A 19,725-nucleotide genomic window follows, 5' to 3' on the forward strand; every position below is an offset into this window, starting at 1 on the left:
AGGAGCCCAGGAATATTCTACATAACATCTTTTGGTTATTGCCTGTAGTGACTTCTAGAAAATGCAGCCTCTGAGTCCCAAGGGCTGACTTCTGTTTGCTGTTGGGAATGGAAGGAAATTATGCTTTTAGTCAAGATTACCATCAAAAGATCCTTATTTTTGGGGATATATTGAGAGAAAAACTAGAAAACTGCAGCTATAACAGTGAGGTATTTAAAACAAACCAAAAAGGATGGTGGTGTCCCTAACTTTTGGGTGTCTGAATGCAATCCAGTATTTTCTTATGATCTTGGGCACATCTTTCAATTTCCCAGGCTCCTTGGTCTGACAACTTAAACAGAAAGTCTTTCAGGCCCTGGACTCCCTTCATGCATTTTGTGCTGAACCTGCCTCCAGGCAAAAGAGAGAAAATGAGCAGAGAATCAGAAAATCCTGCAGCCACTAAAACTCCTCTCCCAAGCCGAGGTCCGTGAGCTCTGCCAGGTTCTCCAGCACTGCACTGAAGTTTTCCCTTCCTGTTTTGACCTCTTGCAACTCCTGCTAAAGGAAAGTATGCTGCAGGATCATTTTTGGAGTTGAAATTCTCTGACATGATAGAGGGCAAGGGATTGGAAAAGCTGGTGTTTTAGGCTTGTAGGTTTCCATCGTGCAAACAAAAGTGTGAGGAAGGAAAGAGAAGTTTATGGGGTGCATGAACCATCAAGGATCTGCTTAGGGCAGGATGATCATGAGCAGAATTAAAGATAATTCTAACTCCTATATAATAAAATATTTCCTAATAGTTCTAAATGGATAAGCTTTGGAATCCATGTGGCCTCAATATTTCGATCTGTACCCTCAAAATCCATACTGAGCATCATATTTTGCACATCCTCTTACCTTTCACTTAATGTTATGTACTTAATATATAAACATACAGCAACACCCGAGGGAACCTCCTGTATTTTAGCAGGAAGCCACCTGTTCTGCCAGGGCTGTTTTTCCAAGCAGATGGTCCCATGATGGATTATCTGCTCCTCGCCCACCACGGTGTCTTCCTGAACAATTTGCACAGATGTTTATAATGAGGTTTTCCTGCTTACACAACACTTGCACATCCACAGGACAAAGTGGCCTTCTGCTGAAAAGCCACCCAGCCTGAAAAGTTTGTTTCTGTGCTGGGAAAGAGCTTTGTTCCCAAGCCTGTTCCCAATGGGATCTGGCATGAACCTTTGGAAGAGGTTGGCATGAGGTAACAAAATAAGCACAACCTCTCTCAGGCTCATCTGTTAAACCCAAAGTTATATGTATTTCATGAAACAGAAAAGCCAAAAAAATAAAATCTCCTGGGAATTATAGAAAACAAAGAGAAAATGGCTCTGGAATATTTTTTGTAATGATGAGGAAAAATCAAGTGTGTGCTGATGTTGACCAACACATCACAGAATCATTTAGGCTGGAAAAGCCCTGTAAGATCAAGTCCAGTCACAAACCCAGCATTGCCAAGCCCAGCACTAAACCATCCCCAAGAGCCACATGCACACATCTCTTAAATCCCTCCATCCCCACTCTTTTCCTCCTGCTGGAGCACAGTTTTGGGGAGGTGCAGCCCAGCTGCATGGGGGCTGCAGGAACCTCTCAAACCTCCTCTCCTCAAAGGTCAGACCTACAGCAGGGCGCCCGAGGCTTTATCTCATGACAAACACCCAATTATTCCCACTAAAGTCCGTGGTTGTGACACATTCAGGAGCCGTGACCCTTTAATGGGATCGCGGACTGGGACACGCTGAATTTGTTCCCTCTGTAGCTTCCCACCCGCAGGTCCCAGCAGGTCCTGGAGTCAGGATCAATTTTTTCATTCCTATTTGCACCGCGCTGGATGAAATTGGAATCTGAAAACTGCAGTGGCTTGGGCTGAACCTTTGAACATCCTTATGGCATTTCCATCAGAGACGTCATCTCTCTTGTGGGCACAGAAACTCAAAGGCAGAGGATCATGTTAGAGAAAGCCTAAAATAGTGAGAATTGGGAGGACTGGGAAGAATTTCCACTTTTTAGATACAAATTCTACTTAGGAGATTCAAATGGGCTCATTGATCCACCAAACCTCTTATTTATTCACAGAGTTTTGGTATGGGAGGGCATGAAATGGTGAATTTCGAGCTGCTGTTGTTAGGAGATCATGGGAATTCAAATATCTTTATTTTAAACAATTAGAGCTTTACTATCTATAGGAAAGAAACAGGAAACAGAAAGGCAAAAAAGTCATACAATCAATTAATTAATTGTCTGCAGAAATCTGTGAAACCTAAGTTATAATTCAATTAGTTTTTTTCTTGCAAGCTAAACACCAGGCTGCAATAATAGCATGCAAGTCATGGTGAGTACACATTATTCATTTTTTATTTTCTTCATTGAACCTGATCCCTAAAAGATAAAATACAGAATTATGTAATACCTCAAGGAACTAAGAACATGTGAACATTCAAAAAAATAATAATAATAATAATAACAACAACAACAACAACAATAATATATTTATCTTTTCACTGGCTGAATTTTCTCAGTGGGTCTGATTTCTCCAAGATATTTATACAAGTACAGACCATAATTGTGCTAATAAAGAGGAAATTATACTGATCTATAATTAGAGTAATAAGGAGAAAGGTACAGCAGATCATAATTGAACCAATAAGGGGAAAATATAATCATGTTTAATGGCTTGCATGAGTGTTAGTGTATTCTGTATACTTCATAAATTGGTACCCATTTTCATGGTGTGTATGTGAAACACTTTTCCTGATATTATCAAATTACCCCTCAGATCTATTGTTGGGCACTTCTGCTGGCCCTGTAACTCCTCTGGGGTGAGGAATAAGTAGAATAATAGAATTTCAGATGGGTTTGACCATCAGCTTCAATCATCTGTAGCAACACTTCATCCCTGTCCAGGTTTGTTTAGTGTGTCCCTGGTTTAAATCCATGGATACACAGGTGGGCAGCAACAAGGGTGAGATTTGGAAAAAGAAACACAGAAATGGTTGAGAGGTGCAACCCCACGGGGTCACTGTGTTTGGGCATGGAAAGATGCTCTGCAAGCAGGACATGCTCGAAGGACAAGGCAATGATTTATTTCCTAATATTCACAGTAGAATAACGTGGCTGCAAGCCCCGGAGCTGAGCATCAGTAATTCCTTACTGCTGCTGCTGCTGAGCTCCCACCTTGTGTGGGCTATTTTTTCAACCTGAAATTTTCCCAGCTCGCAGCTTTGATGTGTTTCCCTGCGAGTCCTTGAGCTGCTAACTGTCCCCTTCTCAGCAATCTTCCCCTGTCTGCAGTTTGACCTCTTGGAGCTCGCAGAGCTGGAGTTTACTTGTTTCCCTCGCAGCTTTTTCCCACAACAGGGCGGTTTGCTCAGGGGTTCCAGCCAAGGTCGCGCAGATGCTCGGCGTGGAAATCCAGCCAGGGATCAGAGACAGAGCTGAGCCCTCCCAGGGGAGTTCAGCAAGGCTCAGCTTTAAAGCAGCCTCCCCACATCTTCACAGAAATCACATCAAATACAGTTTGGATATAATTGTCTTGTTGATTTCCCACATCTTCACAGAAATCACATCAAATACATTTGGATAAAATTGTCTTGTTGATTTCCCTCTCAGCCATTAAAACAATAAGGATGGTTCCTACACTTACTTTTGCTTTCCTCAGACATGCTCATCCTTTACTCTGAGGTGACACCTGCAAAGATTTTCAGCCCAGTTACCCTGGCAGGAGCCCAGGTGCTGTTTTGAGCTGTGGGTGGCTTAGAAGGGCAGGACCAAATCTGGTGAATGGGATCTTCATGTGCAAGGTCAGAGAACACCTTGGGAGACAGTCTCATGTTTTCCACCAGAAACATCTGAGACATGTATTTCTCCAAATATTTTTCTGTCTCAAAGATTTCTCAACTCTGCTAAGTCCTGAAGATCAATGGAAAGAGAATTTACAAGAGAATGGAGTAACAGGACAAGGGGGGATGGCTTTAAACTGAGAGAGAGGAGGTTTAGGGGAGATATTGGGAATTAGGAATTGTGAGGGTGGGCAGGCCCTGGCACAGGTGCCCAGAGAAGCTGAGGCTGCCCCTGGATCCCTGGAAGTGCTCAAGAACAGGTTGGATGGACTTGGAGCAGCCTGGGGACAATGGGAGATGTCCCTGCCATGGCAGAATCAGAGCTGGATGGGCTTTGAGGTCTCTTCCAACCCAAACCATCCTGGGATTCCATGATTCTGTGATAATATGGAATGTGTGTGAGTTAGGATATTAATAATACTTAGGAAAAATCCTGAAGGGCAATAATGGTGAAGTAAATAATAAAAAAATACTATATTTTTATAGTAATATATACTATAGTTCTATATACTAAACTTATATACTATGTACTATATACTATATACTATATACTATATACTATACTTAGTATAACTATATACTATATACTTATATACTATATACTTATATACTATATACTTATATACTTATATACTATACTTAGTATAACTAAATAAAAAATACTGTATTTTTATGTATTTCCATATACATTTATATACGATACCTATTGTTCTCTAAGCTTCTTAAACTAACAAATATCCATTTTCCCTAGGCCTGAACTTTGCTTTCATTTCGTCAGACACTTGGAGATTTCTTTGATCAAAGCCCCCGTGTCAATGTGACAATGATTTCACATGAAAGAACAAAAAGACATTTTCATTTTTCGTGGCGATTTTTAAGAACCTTGCCCTAAATAAAAAAAATTACATTACATTACAAAACCTCATTAGATTGATTGATAGGGATATTTTTTTAAAAAAGGCAAAACCCATAAGAGTATAAATACAAATATGTATGTAGGTGTATAGCATATATACATACATATATATATGTATATCCATATAAATATATATGCACATATATATATGTATATACATATAAATATATATATACACACATATAAATATATATACATATAAATAGATATATATACATATAAATTTATCTATAAATAAATAAATAAATATAAATATATATATATATAATTTCATAATTTCACCCACTGGTTTGCACCTCCTTTTCTTGCACTCTCCCATAGGATCACTGAGAAAATGATGACTCTCCACACAATTACTGAGGGCATTAAATGTGTTTAATCTCTAATTTTTGCACAGGTATTTTTAGCAAGCTAAGTAATAACTAAAAAGAAGTGTTTCCTCTCACAGCGCACGGTTGTAAAACTTTAATTTATATGTTAATTTTTTTAATTAAAGTGGGAAAAAATAGAGAATCTGGCTTAGTTTCCTTTAAAAGTACAGCATAAGAGCTGAACATTGGGCTGAAGGACAGCAGTGGAGAGGGCTGACATTTACCTGAAGACATCCAGGTAACCCCAAGGCTGAACTTGGAGTTTCCTGATGCCTTGGAAACAGCCTGAGAACAGTGGATTCACTCATCCCAGGGTCACCTTGTCAGAAAACTCCACATTTTGCATTTACTAAAGCAGTGCCTCGGAGCAGGAGGCTGATCCTGGTGCTCTGGGCTCTCTGAAGAGGAGCAGGGAGGGGAAGGCTCAGCCCTGACAGCAAAAGAAGGAAAAAACGGACAAGGTTTGAAAACAGATGAAGGCAGAAGCAGCTTTTAGTGTTTGAGTCCTCTGCTGCTTCTCTGCTGCTCAAGGCAAAGAGGTTGAGAGCACAAGCGTGGTCATAAGCATCTGAAATTTGCTTTAAAGTGGCCTCTAACAAGATTTAGGGGTTATGATTCATCCCTCTGATGTCAGAGAAATGAAGGAAGTGTGTGTCACCTGGACATGTCCCCAAATGGGCTGAGCAGGCAGCAGAGAAAGGCAGCAAATGCTGAAACATTGAGTTTTAGTAGCATCTTTTAGTGTTTCCTGCACTTGAAAGGTTTTGATCAGCAATAGCTGTCACCAGAAATAATTCTGAATTAATTTTATTGTTATTTTAAAAATGTATTATTTAAAATTTCATTATTAAGAATTTTATTATTAAATAGTTATGTAATTATTATTAATATAGTTCCATTAATAATGGTATTAATGTTATTATATGATATATAATATAATAAATATTATTATATTGCATTACATTATATTACATTACGTTACATTACATTATATTACATTACATTACATTACATTACATTAATTAATTTTTTATTGTTAAATATTTCTATTACACTGCTGAATTAACAATCCTGGTTAGGAATTCTGAAATCCTACTGTATTGGAAAGTTCTTTGCTGAAAGTTTAATGATTTTTCATAGAATTATGGAATCCTCAAAAGGCCTAAGTTGAAGAGATCCTAAAACTCAGCCAGTCCCAACCTCTGCCGTGGTGGTTTAGGTTTAGAGTGGGACAAATTCTCTCCCATGAACATATCCATGCAAAATACCTGTGGAAGGTGTGATCCTAAAGGACGTGGTAAAATTACCAGGAGAAATTAAATAATCCTGCTTTCTTGAACTTCCCTCTGTTAAAACACTAATTCCCATGCTGGCTTTAAAAACCCCACTTGTAATCTCCATATTAAGGTCTATAAACTTCATCCTTAACTTTTTTATTTCTGCTTTATTCCTGTTCTGTGCGTTGCCAAATATTGCTTTTGTGTAATTGAAACAGAGCTGTAGTTTGATTATTAAACAGGGAAGGTAATTGTGCTTGGCTCTAAAGGGGGAAGCAAATGTGGACAGCAGGAAAAAAAGCTTAAATTGTGGAAAAATTGCTTTTTTTTTTTTTTTCTTTTTTTTTTTCAGAGCAGAGCTAGAGAGCAGATGCTGCTGGGAAAGAGCAGTCCCTGCTCCAAGGGGTGACTTTGTGGTTCCATGGGGTGGCTCAGGGAAGGAGGTTTGACAAGAAGGTTTGTAAGGGTGGTATATGGAATCTTTTTCTTTTCCCCACCCCTCTGTTTTCATCTGTACCCTGCAGAATTGTTGCACTTTAACGCTGTGTTGTAGGACACATCCCCCAGCCGTGGTTCCGCCTGGCTTTGCACCTGCAGCCTGGAATTCTGGTAGGAAAAATACTCAGGAGCCTCAGGGAAAAGGAGGATATCAGGTGTGCTCAGCATCACAGGGGATTTCCTGTTTGAGGTTAAGAAAAGAGAGCAAGCAGCATGTGCCACCACACAGGTCCCATTTTTAACCCTAAAATCAGAAGGGGACAATGCAGATCTGTGCCACGGCCTGGCTGGGCAGGAGCCAAGTGATGCAGCTGGTGCTTGACATGTCCAGGCAGGGCACATTCCTGTTTTATCTGCCACAGCTGCTAAAACCAATAATAAATACTTATTTACAAGCAAAATACTTATTTACAAAGAAAATCTGAGGTTTGAGTACAGCAAAAAAAAAAATTACACGTGAGAGTGGTCTAAGCAAGATGAAAGAGACGCTTGAATTATTTACATTTCTATTTATTCTTATAAAGAGATGCCCCGTGTGCAGAGCAAATCCCTGTGTTCTCCCAGCCCTGTGCCTGGCTTTGCCCAGCCTGGGGTTGTCCCTGGAGCATTTCCAGGGCTGCTCTGGGAGCAGATGTGGGATGGGAGGCAGATCAAGTGGCTGCTGCCAACTCTCGCGAGCTCCATGTCAGAAAGAGTTGATTATAATGTCAGCACCGGCCAATTTACGGGCTTAAAGCAGCAGCTGCACCGCTGCATTTCCCCCAGGGATCCCAAGAGCCCCACTCTTAAAAACTTTGTAGTTCCTTGTAATAGAAGCAGGGTAAGTGATTCTCTCTTTGCGCCTCTCTGCCTGCCAGGATAATTTGCGGTTCAGCCTGATTTGCGCGGGGATTGGGATCGCGGGGAACGCTCTGCTCTGCCCATTTGTTGCTCTCCGGGGGAAGCTGCCTCTGCTCTGCAAATGGAACGGCGTGTGTAGCAGAGCTTGGCATTATTCAAGGGATCCTGGGCTAAGTAAATTAAGCTGAGCTAGAAATCACTTATTAATTCAACCATCTTTCCTATTTAAATAGCGATTATGTAGTCCGGTGTATAGATTTTTTTTGGCTGGGTAAAGATTTGCAAGGGGGAGGAAAGAGGCTTTGAGATAAATAGTGTTCCCTCGCTGAATAAGAATGCAAAAGTGGAGTCTGTTTAACTTTTGCTGGGGGAAACTACTAGAGCAGCAGGTTTTTACAATGTGCAAATACACTGTTGGATATAACTCTGCTGGGCTGGTGTTGATGAGCTAAAGCAATCTTCTGACCCTTTTACTCTCATTGTAATAATCAAGTAATGTTTGTTTTGCTCGGTTTGCTTTACATTGCTGAGTTTGGTTTAAAGCAGCATTAAAATCCTTATTAAATGTAATATTTGCCAGGCATTCAAGGTGTAATAATAATCCTCTGTCACTTGCTACTTTTGTTAATATTGGCAGAGTGACCTGGGAGTAGATGAGTTCTCTCATTCAGTAGTACAAAACTTCTGTGTTTTCCAAGCTTGATCCAACTTGTTCTTTGAAATGCCAAAGCTAATTTAAAAGGAACAGAACTGATTTTTTTGTTTTTTTCTCACTACTATTATGATCTAAAACTATTGCCTCTATATTTTGCAATGCTACATTGTTTATCCCATCTCTTTTTAATTAACAGGAAAGTACAGGAGAATAATTAATTTTAATTAGTATTTAGGTGGATTAATCTTGAGGAACTTAAAATCTCTTGTTTTTCTTAGCATCATTTTCTCCTCATAATGACAATACTTTAAATACCTTATTATTTCCAGCTTGTTGTGGTTTTCTCATGATCAAATTCAGTCACAACAACAGACTTAGAGAAATAACATCTCCCATCTCACAGTGTTACTGGGTGCACCAAAACCCAACTGGATCCCTCCTCCATCATTATCCCTCTCCCAGCTCTGGTGGCTTTTCAGGATTTTGGGTTTGGTTTTGCAGAGGGGCTGAGAGAAGCCCTGGGATGCTCAACACTAATGATTTTTTAAGCACAGATTTACAGAGCAAACCAAATCATCCTTCTCACTTCTCCTTCCATGGCCTCTCTTAAATCTTCTTGAGAGAGTTTTAAAATGAAACGTGCAGTGTTAAGAAAAATAATCCCAAGTCTGTGTTGGTTTAGCAGGCTGCAAATATTCAGCAAACTGGGTAAATTGTGCCAAGTTGTCTCAAAGACAGTGGGATTTAGGCTTGAGTGCTTTAGCAAACTGGGGTAAATACAGGCCTTTGTTTTGGTCTCTGTGGGGTTTGGGGTGGATGTCAGAAAAGGTTCTTCCTCCAACCCAGAGGGTGCTGGCACTGCCCAGGCTGCCCAGGGAATGGGCACAGCCCTGAGGCTGCCAGAGCTCCAGGAGTTTTTGAACAACACTTTCAGGGATGCCTGGGATGGCATTTTTGGGGTGTCTGTGCAGGAACTGGAGCTGCACTGGATGATCCCAGTGGGGCATTTCAAACTCAGGACATTCCCTGATCCCATGCCTGGCACAGAAAGAGGGGGCCCAAAGCCAGTGGCTGTGTGACTGAGCCTCCTGCCCGTGCCAGGGTGAGTTGTGCTGACCCAAACTCCTTGGGAGCTGCTGGATCCCGTGAGCTGACAAATCACATCTCGACTATTTAACCAAAAATGGGACAATTGCAGGTTTCTGTCAGTCAGAAACACTCAGTCCGTTCTGAATTCTTGGTGGTGTGTTAGACCAACTCTGAAGTCTATCGTCCCCATTCGCCACCTCATCTTTTTATTTTAACAAAACAACCATAAATGTTTATCTTTTCTAAAATTTGTCTATTTTCTGTCTGTTCAGATGAAAGCTAAAAATATTGTCCCTGAAGATTCCTCCCTTCTCCTTTGATGCTGTCTCAAAATCAGGAGCCCCTTTGCACAAAATCTTCCCTTCCACCCCTCTGCTGCATTTTCCTTCCAAGAACAGGCAGGCAAGCAGGAGGAGCTCAAATTAGGCCACAGCTGTATTTTCCAGAGAAATTATCCTCATTCCTTTTAAGGACACGAGTACTCCTCATTAACAAAGAATGGCCTGTTTAAAGGGACAGGACAAAGCATGCCATGTGTGACAGGGAAACAGGCAAAAAAAAAAAAAAATAGAAGGGACCTTTGTTGAGCATTTTCAGATATGTAAACCATAGCAATGGATTTATACAAATGGGCTTTTTGTGAATTTTCAGTTTCATGGATGGTGCTGAGTTTTTATTTGAAAATGTTGAGGTAAATAAGATTATTAGTGTGCTTAAATGTGATACATAATCAACATTTATATACTTAGCTTTAAGGTAATACTGATTATCACTTGGAAATGTTCTCAGGAAGGAAAGAGCAGACCTTACCCAAATTATTAGGCACTATCTTCATATATTCAAAAATCCTTGATGTTTTAGCATTTTAATATTAATTCTAAATAGTAGAAGTGTGACTGCTTCATATGACTCTCCTGGCTGTAGACTTGGTTCAGATGCTCTAGAAAAACAAAATCTTAGAAGAAATCTGCAGTGGTCAGAGCCTACTTGTATGATTTCATCTCTCCTGGTTTGTCTTCCTCAGTTCTACACTTTTTAGCAAGAGCATTTTTCTGAAATACTGACCAAATACTAAATACTGAACACAGTCTTTGCAACACAAATAAACAACAAGAACTTACAGTTAAAAACTTCTGCGCTTTGTGCTCATTTTCAGTGCCCCTGGGGTGACCTACGTCCTTATTTAACAGACTGTTTTGGTACTAATATACTGCAGCACTAATTCTGAATTTATTTTTCTTCCTGCATTCCAGGCATCATGATTTGGACAAATGGTTTAGGTCTCTTCACCGGGCTTCTGATGGGGTTTCTCCTCCTGTCCGTGTTCACCAGTAAGGTGGTGCCTGAGGAGAACGTCATTGCAACCAAGAAGGGCAAAGTCAGAGGGACCAGCCTGCAGGTGCTGGGGGGGACAGTCACAGCCTTCCTGGGAATCCCTTACGGGCAGCCCCCCATTGGGAAGCTGAGATTCCAAAAGCCAGAACCTCGGGAGGAATGGGCAGATGTTTGGGACGCCACCAAACACGCAAGCTCCTGCTACCAGCTCCTAGACACAACTTACCCCGGCTTTGCTGGCTCAGAGATGTGGAACCCAAAAACCGACCTAAGTGAGGACTGTTTATACCTGAATGTGTGGGTTCCTTCTCCCAGGCCCAAGAACGCCACTGTCATGGTGTGGATTTATGGGGGTGGCTTCGAGTCTGGGTCCACTTCCCTGCCTGTCTATGATGGGAAGTTTCTGGCCAGGGTGGAAAGAGTGGTGGTGGTTTCCATGAACTACAGGACTGGTGCACTGGGATTTCTGTCCTTGCCAGGAAACGAGAAAGCTCCTGGAAATGCAGGTTTGTTTGATCAAAGGTTGGCACTTCAGTGGGTCCAGGAGAACATAGCAGCCTTTGGAGGCAATCCCAAAAGCGTGACCCTGTTTGGAGAGAGCGCTGGCTCGGCCTCTGTCAGCTATCACCTCCTTTCTCCTGAAAGCCACCCTTTATTCACCAGGGCCATCATGCAAAGTGGGTCTGCAAATGCTGCCTGGGCTGCAATCACATCTTCTGAGGCCAGGAACAGAGCAGTGGCTTTGGCCAAACACCTCCAGTGTCCCACCAGCAACGAGTCAGAGCTCATTTTCTGCCTCCAAGACAAGGACCCGAAGGAAATAGTGGAAAATGAAATTTTTGCCGTGTCAGAGAGTTCTCTTTTACAAATAGAATTCCCCCCAAGCGTGGATGGCGATTTCCTGACAGACATGCCAGAAGTGTTGGTGGAGAAGGGTCTTTTCAAAGAGACCCAGATCCTGGTGGGTGTTAACAAGGATGAAGGTTTATCATTTCTGGCATACGGAGTGCCTGGCCTGGACAAGGACAGCGATGGCTTGATCAATAAAACCCAGTTTGAGGCAGCTTTAACTCTGGCCTTCCCAAGAGCAAGCAAACTGGCCATAGAGTCCATCATCTTCCAGTATACAGACTGGGAAAACCTGGGAAAGCCAGAGCACTACCGGGATGCCATCGACGACGTCGTTGGGGACTCCATCATCATCTGCCCTGTGGTGGAGTTCAGCACCAGCTTCGCCCAGCTGGGCAACCACGTCTTCTTTTATTTCTTTGAGCATCGCTCCTCCAAGCTGCCCTGGCCAGAGTGGATGGGGGTCCTGCACGGCTACGAGATCGAGTTTGTGTTCGGGCTGCCCCTGGAGAGGAGAGTCAACTACACCAAGGCTGAGGAGCTCCTGAGCCGCTCTATGATGAGATACTGGGCAACCTTTGCCAAAACTGGGTGAGTTTGCTCTGCAAGTTTGGTTCGTTGGTTGGATGTTGTTTCAGCAGGGGGAAATCTCAGGCAACATTTGCCAAAACTGGGTGAGTTTACTCTGGAAGGTTGGTTGGTTAGTTGGTTGGTTGGTTGGTTGGATGTTGTTTCAGCAAGGAAAAGCTTGGGCAACTTTTGCCAAAACTGGGTGAGTTTACTCTGGTTGGTTGGTTGGTTGGTTGAATGTTGTTTCAGCAAGGAAAAGCTTGGGCAACTTTTGCCAAAACTGGGTGAGTTTACTCTGGTTGGTTGGTTGGTTGGTTAGTTAGTTGGTTGGACGTTGTTTCAGCAGGGGGAAAAGCTTGGCTGTTTCAGTGATGCTTTGGAGCCAGATGGAAATGATTAATTGATGGAATGATGGAAACAGATTAATTGTTCAGTTATCCAGAATTCTTATTTTAGTTGTGACAAAAAGCACTAAGGTTTCAGTAAAATAAACTGTTGATATGTTGCTCCCTGTATTGGGCAAGCTTAAGGGATCAAGGTTTATCCACCCATAAAAGCAAATACAAAACATTTCTTTGCCAGGGCAGCGGTTGTTCCAAAGGCAGGTAATGGTTTCAAGGGTTAGAAACAAAATATTTCAAACACTATAAAAGACTTCCAGCAGCAGAAGGTAGGAGGGAAAAAGCTTGAGGATGTAATTTGCTCAGAACATTCAGGTGTGTAACAGGGAGGTGTGTTGTGTTCACACAATGAAGAAATTGGGATTTCAGAAAGCCTCTCCTCCCTGTGTACTGAGTGCAAGCCCAGGACAAAATCTCCAGTTCCTGTCCACTCGTCTTGAAGTGAAATATGGCCCAGCCTGCACAAGGAGCAAACAGGAATATTTCATTTGGGTGTAGGAATGGATAAATCCAATCCAGCCGGGCAGCCCCTGCTCCTCTCAGCGGGGCTGGGGGCTCTCCATGAGATGCTCAGTTTGAAATGAAAATGTTTCAGATCAGTAACAAAAACAGCCCCCACCACAATAATCATGTAGGATTAGTCCCAAGCCTGGTGGGAAGGGAAGATTTCTTTTTACAGAAGTTTGGTTTGTGCTCTCTCCTGAGAAAATTATACATACAAAAATCTGTTCCTTGGAGAACACACAACCAAACAGTCAATTCACACTCTAAAAGCATTTCTTTAACTTTAATGTTAAAATCCTGCATTAATTCTGTTTCTAAGGTGGACCCTGTGTTTGATTTGTCAAGGATATATGGATTTGTAAAGGGAAATCAACATTGGAACAGGATCTAATTAATTTTTGTAATAGATTAGAAACCAGAGGGGACCGCTGTGCTCATTTAGTCCACCCAACCTTGTACATAACACAAAACACAGGTAGGACTGAAATGTTCCCACTGATTAAAAATGTTTCCACTGATTAAAAATTCAGAACAAACACTATTAGGTTGTTTTAAACCTTAATTCCACTTAAAATGTTACATTATAAAAGTTAGTGTTAACAGACCGAATTTGCCTATTCTAACTCTGCATTTTCCAGGTTTCACATTTTGTTTGACAATTTTTAAGATTCATTTTATTGTTTTTGTTCCATATAGAGGCTGATTGTTAAGGATCTATTAAAATAATCCTTAATCCTTTTTTGTAATTGTTTGTTAAACAGGCCATACCCTTGAGACTTGCACTAATGTGTTTTTTCTCAAATAATCACTCTCCACCTTTAAACCTGTGATTCATCCACACCTTGTTGGAACTTTCCCTGCCAGAATTAAACACTGTCATCCCCACAGAGTTGTAATTCCAGGTGTCACCTCTCCCTCCCAGTTCAGCCTGACCTTCCCTGTTCATCCATCCAAGGCAAGAGCTGTTTGTGCTTCGTGGTGTTATCTTGGGGCTGCCATTTGTCAAAGGCTCCACCATCCATCCCAATTCCACATTTTGCCCCTGCCTGGGCTCTCTCCAGCTCCAGGACACCCCAAAATTGGAGGCTGCCAACCCCCAGCCCTGTGCTGTCCCTTCCCCTCATCCTCCATGGTGAGTTCAATGCTTATTTTTATGTGCATCCCTATTTTAACAGATTTATTTATCAATGTATCTGATTGACTCATTGATTGATTGATTGCCTTGATTTGTAGGAGGATTAATTACCTTAATAAATCCCATCCCCTTTATATGCTGGAGCTTGTAATAAATATTGCTCTTACTAGAAGAGAATATTAAAACTCAGAAAATAACTGTACCAATAGCAGTACTCATCACTGCATAATGCTTTCATACAGCTTTAATTATTGTAAAATTTAATCTGAAATTTAATCCACGAGCTCTTCCTGGCTCCCTGTCCGCTGAGAGCCTGAGCACACCCCTCTGTGTGAGTTTGGTGGGGAGGGCTGTGATGCAGAGCAAAGCCTTCTGCGGGGCTCAGTCTGGAATTAAACTGAGAGGTTGATTTATCAAGGCCCAAAATGCACCTGGTGGGTTCCCAGGATGAAGTCAGACATTGGGACAGGCTTGGGAACACTTCCTGCACCATGAGGATGTGCTGTGACACCTTTCCTCTGGGGCTGGTGATGGTGGAGAGCAAACTGAGTGAAAGTTCCTTGTTCCACCCTGCAGAAGCATCTCCCACCAGAAACAGCACATCCTGCCATTGAACACAACTATTTCTTAGTGAAAAAAGAGAAATTCAGGTCTATGTTTGATTTTGCAGAGCGATATTTACATTGCTTTGAACTGTTGGTTTCCACTGGATTATGTATATATTTCATTTTCATGTATGTATTTAATTTTCATGTATATAACTTTTATGTGTATATATTTCTAAATACAGATAAATATATTATATTTATATAATATATTTACATAATATATTTATATTATATAAATATATTATATTTATATAATGTATTTATATGTATTTTTATATAGTACATAAATAACCATTTTATAAAAATATCTTTTTATATGAATATATATGTTTATATATAAATATATATTTATATTATTTATAAATCTCAATAACCTGCTCTGCAAAACACTGTTCCAGTCACTGCAGCTCCTAAAATTAGATAGCATAAGGTACATTCAGGTTTAAGTTTGTGCAAGTCAGTCCTGTCACCTACTCTGATCATCATTCACACTATAATTAGATTACCCCACAGATTGAATTTCAAGTGGTTTCCACAGCAAACAGCAAATAATCCCTCCCTCTGCTCCCACCACGAGGATCCAAAGCACCACTATTGGGAAAAACAATACAACCCAGCAATTTCTGTGTTAGTGAAAGATCAGATGAGGATTAACCCTCTGTGTGACCCTTTCCTCATTATCCAGGGCACAGCCACCTAAGGCTGTGTATCCCATTATTCAGAGTGTGCAAGCAGTGGGGAAGTAATAAAAATTCCTAATAATTGCAAAATTAATAAGCAATCCTTTTTTTTCCCCAGCACGTTTGAGCACAGCAAACATTTATAAGGAGCTGGGGAAGCCCCGTTTTGACATAATGTTTGTAGGAAACTCTGGCATGATCAAAGGGCAAATCTCTGAGGGGAAAATTACCATTGATGTCTCCAGCAGATGAAGAGAAAAAAATCAAGCGAAAAATGAGAAATATTGTACAGCACATTTTTTAGTGAGGGTGTTTGACCTAATATTCTAATGTGCTGAAGTACAAAAGCACAAGGGAGGGGAGAGCAGCCTGCAGAGGAAAGGAGATGGAGCAGAGTCAACAAAACTGGAAGAAATCTTGTTTTTCCTGGTGTTTTCTGCCTGGGAGGTGCCAGAGCTGCTTCTCATGAGCCCAAACTTTGACCTTAGTGAGCTCTGGGTTTTATTATCATGCAAGGAGTAAAAATACTGATAGGAAAATTAAAAATATGCACTGAGGAGCATTTTCAGTTTCTGTCATGTTTTAACCCCAGCCAGCAGCTAAACCCCACAAAATGCTGCCCTTTTTCCCCACAGAGCGATGGGAGAGAGAATTCCAGGGATAAAAGCAAAGAAAACTTGTGAGAAATCCTTAATGTCATGTAAGGACAAAAGAAAATATGTTAGGGACAGAAAGTGGCTCCTTCAAAGCATCCCAAGAGTGTGAAATCCTTGATTTCTGCATTTCTCAGTAACTGAAGGACTCTGTCAGCCAGCCCAGGGGTTTCCCAGCCCACCACCATCCCCAGCAGGAGTCGATGCAATTTCCCAGATCTCCAACACTTCCTATTTCACATCCTGGCTGAAAATAAACATCAGTGATCAGTGACCATTTTTTCCTGGGAAATGACAGGCATTTCTATTTTTGAGTATAAACAGGGACTGGAGATGTAGAGGGGTCAGCAGGAGACAGGAACACACATTTCTCCTGTGAGCCTTGGAGCTGGTGCTGCTGGTAGACTCCAATTTCTCTTCTGCATCCCTGGGAATAGGGGCATTTTTAGGAATCTGCCATATATTGGCATAGTCTGTGAAGATCCTGCTCAAAAAGTCTTTTTTCATGGCTGAATTTGGGTATCAAGTATCCCAGCCATTCCTTTTTAAGCTATTAAGTTATTCCATAAAATACTTTGATTTTTCATACATTTGAGCCTTAAAAGAGCAAAATTTTCATCATACCCTGAAAAATCCTTGTTCTACCAGCAAGGGAAGAAAGAGAATTACTACTCCTGCTGTCTGAATAAATCAAGCCTAATAAAATATTTGGGTTATAAGAAAGAACAGATTCCAAAATCAGCATTCTTGATTTACACTTTGAGGTTGAATTCCTCCCTTCACCTTGGCCTGGGGTCTCCTCAGCTTATTCTTGCATTTAAGAGTATTGGCAGTTGAATATTAATTCCTAGCTTCAAAATCAGGTGATGAAATATCAGATATCACCAAAGTTAGACAAAGGGAGATGGGCAGATTGGATTCAGCAGGAAAAGTGCTGGATCAGCTCTGGTATGATTGTCTTTGTGTGGAAATAACATTTATTTTAATAATGGTGTTAATTTTCACTGGCCTTCTCCTAAATTTTTCCCAGCACACCTGATTTTAAGCCACGCTCATGAAAAAACAGAAATCACTCTTTTTGAACATTTTTAAAGTTGCTTTTTCTGCCTCATTTTTTTTTTTTATTCTTCAGAAAGCTTTTGAAAGCAGGCAGGTGACACCAGCAGGTCCTACAAATCCCCAGCCCCAGGATGCTCTGCCAGCTCTGGGAAGGGGAAATTTTATTTATCCCCAGAAAAACAGGATTGGATCCCAAATCTGTGGATGGCTTTTCCATTTCTTTATCCATTATATTTGGTACCTGTGTTCTTTAGTGATGAGAGATGCTAAGTGACAAGAGCCAGACAAATCAGATGGGCTGAGAACTCAAGCAAGAATATAACAGAGCACACAAAGATAATATTTTTTAAGGCTTTGTGAAAAATGTTTCTGATAAAAGGAAACGGGCAAAACTTGTCTCCCTGCCAGTTTTACAACTGCTGAAACAAATCTTTGCAGCTTTTTCTATAAAGTGAAGCCTTTGAAATATTTCCTCCTATGTTTTAGGGGAATTTGTGAGGCTTTGATTGTCCCACTAAAGCTGTGAAGCATTTTGTCTGGTTATTATTGCCCTTCCCTGATGTTCCTCTGGCAGGCACATAATAAATTTCAGAGCTTTTGTTACCAACTTATCACAACCTGTTTATGGAGAGCAGTTTCAGAGCAGTGAGAACAAAACCAACAGCCTCATATAGAGTCCAGGCAGCACTTGAACTGGGGACCTATATACTCTGGGTATGGGAAGGGCTGAATATACTGGGAAAAAATAAAAATAAAAAACTCCAAGCACTTTTAATTTCCTTATACTTCAGGAAGTTGGAAGTTTTATGTGCCTCTGAGCCATTTCAAGGGAAGGAATTTACTGTGGGCTGTATTTCTGCCAGAGATTCGCTCGTGTTCACAGGGATGGAGGAAAGTTTTGGGTTGGAGTCACTTTGATCCTCACAGGGTCTTCAAACACTCCAGAGCTCAGGGGGACCAAGAGGAGCCTTTCCCTGAGGCTGCTGCTCCTGAGATCTCACACCCTTCCAGAAAAGTTAATTTTTCATCTTAAAAAGTGATTTTTTCCTGATTAGGTCAAGAATCCAGAAAAAAAAGGAGTATGAACAGAGTGGGAGAGAGGTTCCCATAAATACAAATATATATATGAAAAGTCTTTCTTCCCCGTGTTAGGGAAAATCAAAGCTTTCATTTTGACCCAAAAGGACATGTTTATTCTCTCTTTCACTGTCTTTCATGTGAGAAATTTCTGAGCCATGCAAAGAAATTGCAGAAATTATAGTCTTGAAAAAAAAGGGAGGAAAATAGTTTAATTTTGAAGAAAATTTACTCCTATTTCTCCACCTTCAATTTCAGTTTTTCAGAGGGAAAAAAAGTTTAATTTTGAAGAAAATTTACTCCTATTTTTCCACCTTTCCACTTAGAAGTGACTCATCATCTTTACCAGAGTTTACATCCATTGTTCTGTTCAGAACAGTAATGGAAACACCTTTTTAGCAAACTAATAGGGAACAGTGGATCATGGAAAATATCAGTAACCAGAGACTCACCTTGGCAGGCATCTCTCTCTCTCTGGCTCACAAGCTGACAAGCTGTCATTGAATTTCAAAACTGAAAACAGGAGTACTTGATTCAGATGCCTTTTGAAAATTAGTCTGGGATACAAATTGTTGAGATTGGTTTAATTTTATTACAAACATTGCAAATTACACAAAGTTCCTTTCCATATGTGCAGCAAACTCAATTCTGTCCTCACGGATTTTCCTCCCTCCAACAGATGAGTCAAACCATTGTTTCCAAACAGGAGATGAGAACATCTATTAAGGAAATGTCCAAATATTGTAGGAGCCTTTGAGTGAGAGCAAAACTTAAACCCAGAGCTGCAATGCAGAGGATGGCCTGGAAGAGAACTGTGGCAGTGCTTTGTGGAGCAGGGGAAGCTCAAATTTAATTGTCAAAGGCTGTGGGATCAAAACCATCAGTGGTGGCTTGGGGCTGAGCAAGGAGAACCAGGCCCTGGAAGAGAGGGAGATCTGAGGGGCTGGAGGGAGGAATGGAGCTGGGAAGGGCCTGGAGCACCAGGAGAGGCTGAGGGAGCTGGAAAATGCCCTGGTAAATCTGCCCAGGACTGTGGTGCAGTCCCCGTCCCTTGAGGGATTGAAAATCCGTGTGGATGTGGCACTTGGGGACATGGGACAGTGTGGCCTTGGCAGTGCTGGGTCAGCAGTTGGACTTAAAGGTCATGGAGGTCTTTTCCAACCTAATTCTGTGATTTTGAGGATCCAAATCTTGGATGTGGCTCTGCTTTTCCTCATAAGTGAGATGGGTTGAAAAACCTCTGTTGGAGAGTTAGGTGTGGTATTTTCTGAGGTCCCTATCATTGGAAGGAAATGATGAATCTGACTCCATGTTTTTAGAAGGCTAATTTATTATTTTGTGA

The 19,725-nt window shown here is 41.1% G+C and overlaps 1 protein-coding gene across 5 annotated transcripts in view; it reads left to right on the forward strand.

Moving 5' to 3' along the window:
* Positions 1-19,725, forward strand: part of BCHE (butyrylcholinesterase) — a 50,735-nt gene that overhangs the window by 14,859 nt on the left and 16,151 nt on the right. For 2 of the 5 annotated variants that reach the window (XM_074547495.1, XM_074547497.1), the window contains one exon: positions 10,766-12,287. In XM_074547495.1, the coding sequence (XP_074403596.1) occupies positions 10,771-12,287 (1,517 nt within the window). In that variant the 5' untranslated portion in view covers positions 10,766-10,770. Of the gene's footprint in view, positions 1-6,782; positions 6,887-7,587; positions 7,749-7,812; positions 7,943-10,765; positions 12,288-19,725 lie in introns of those variants that run through there. The other 3 variants (XM_074547496.1, XM_005495091.4, XM_005495092.4) reach the window with 3 other exon arrangements.

Source organism: Zonotrichia albicollis, chromosome 9, assembly GCF_047830755.1.
Source record: "Zonotrichia albicollis isolate bZonAlb1 chromosome 9, bZonAlb1.hap1, whole genome shotgun sequence".
Taxonomy (NCBI): Eukaryota; Metazoa; Chordata; class Aves; order Passeriformes; family Passerellidae; genus Zonotrichia; species Zonotrichia albicollis.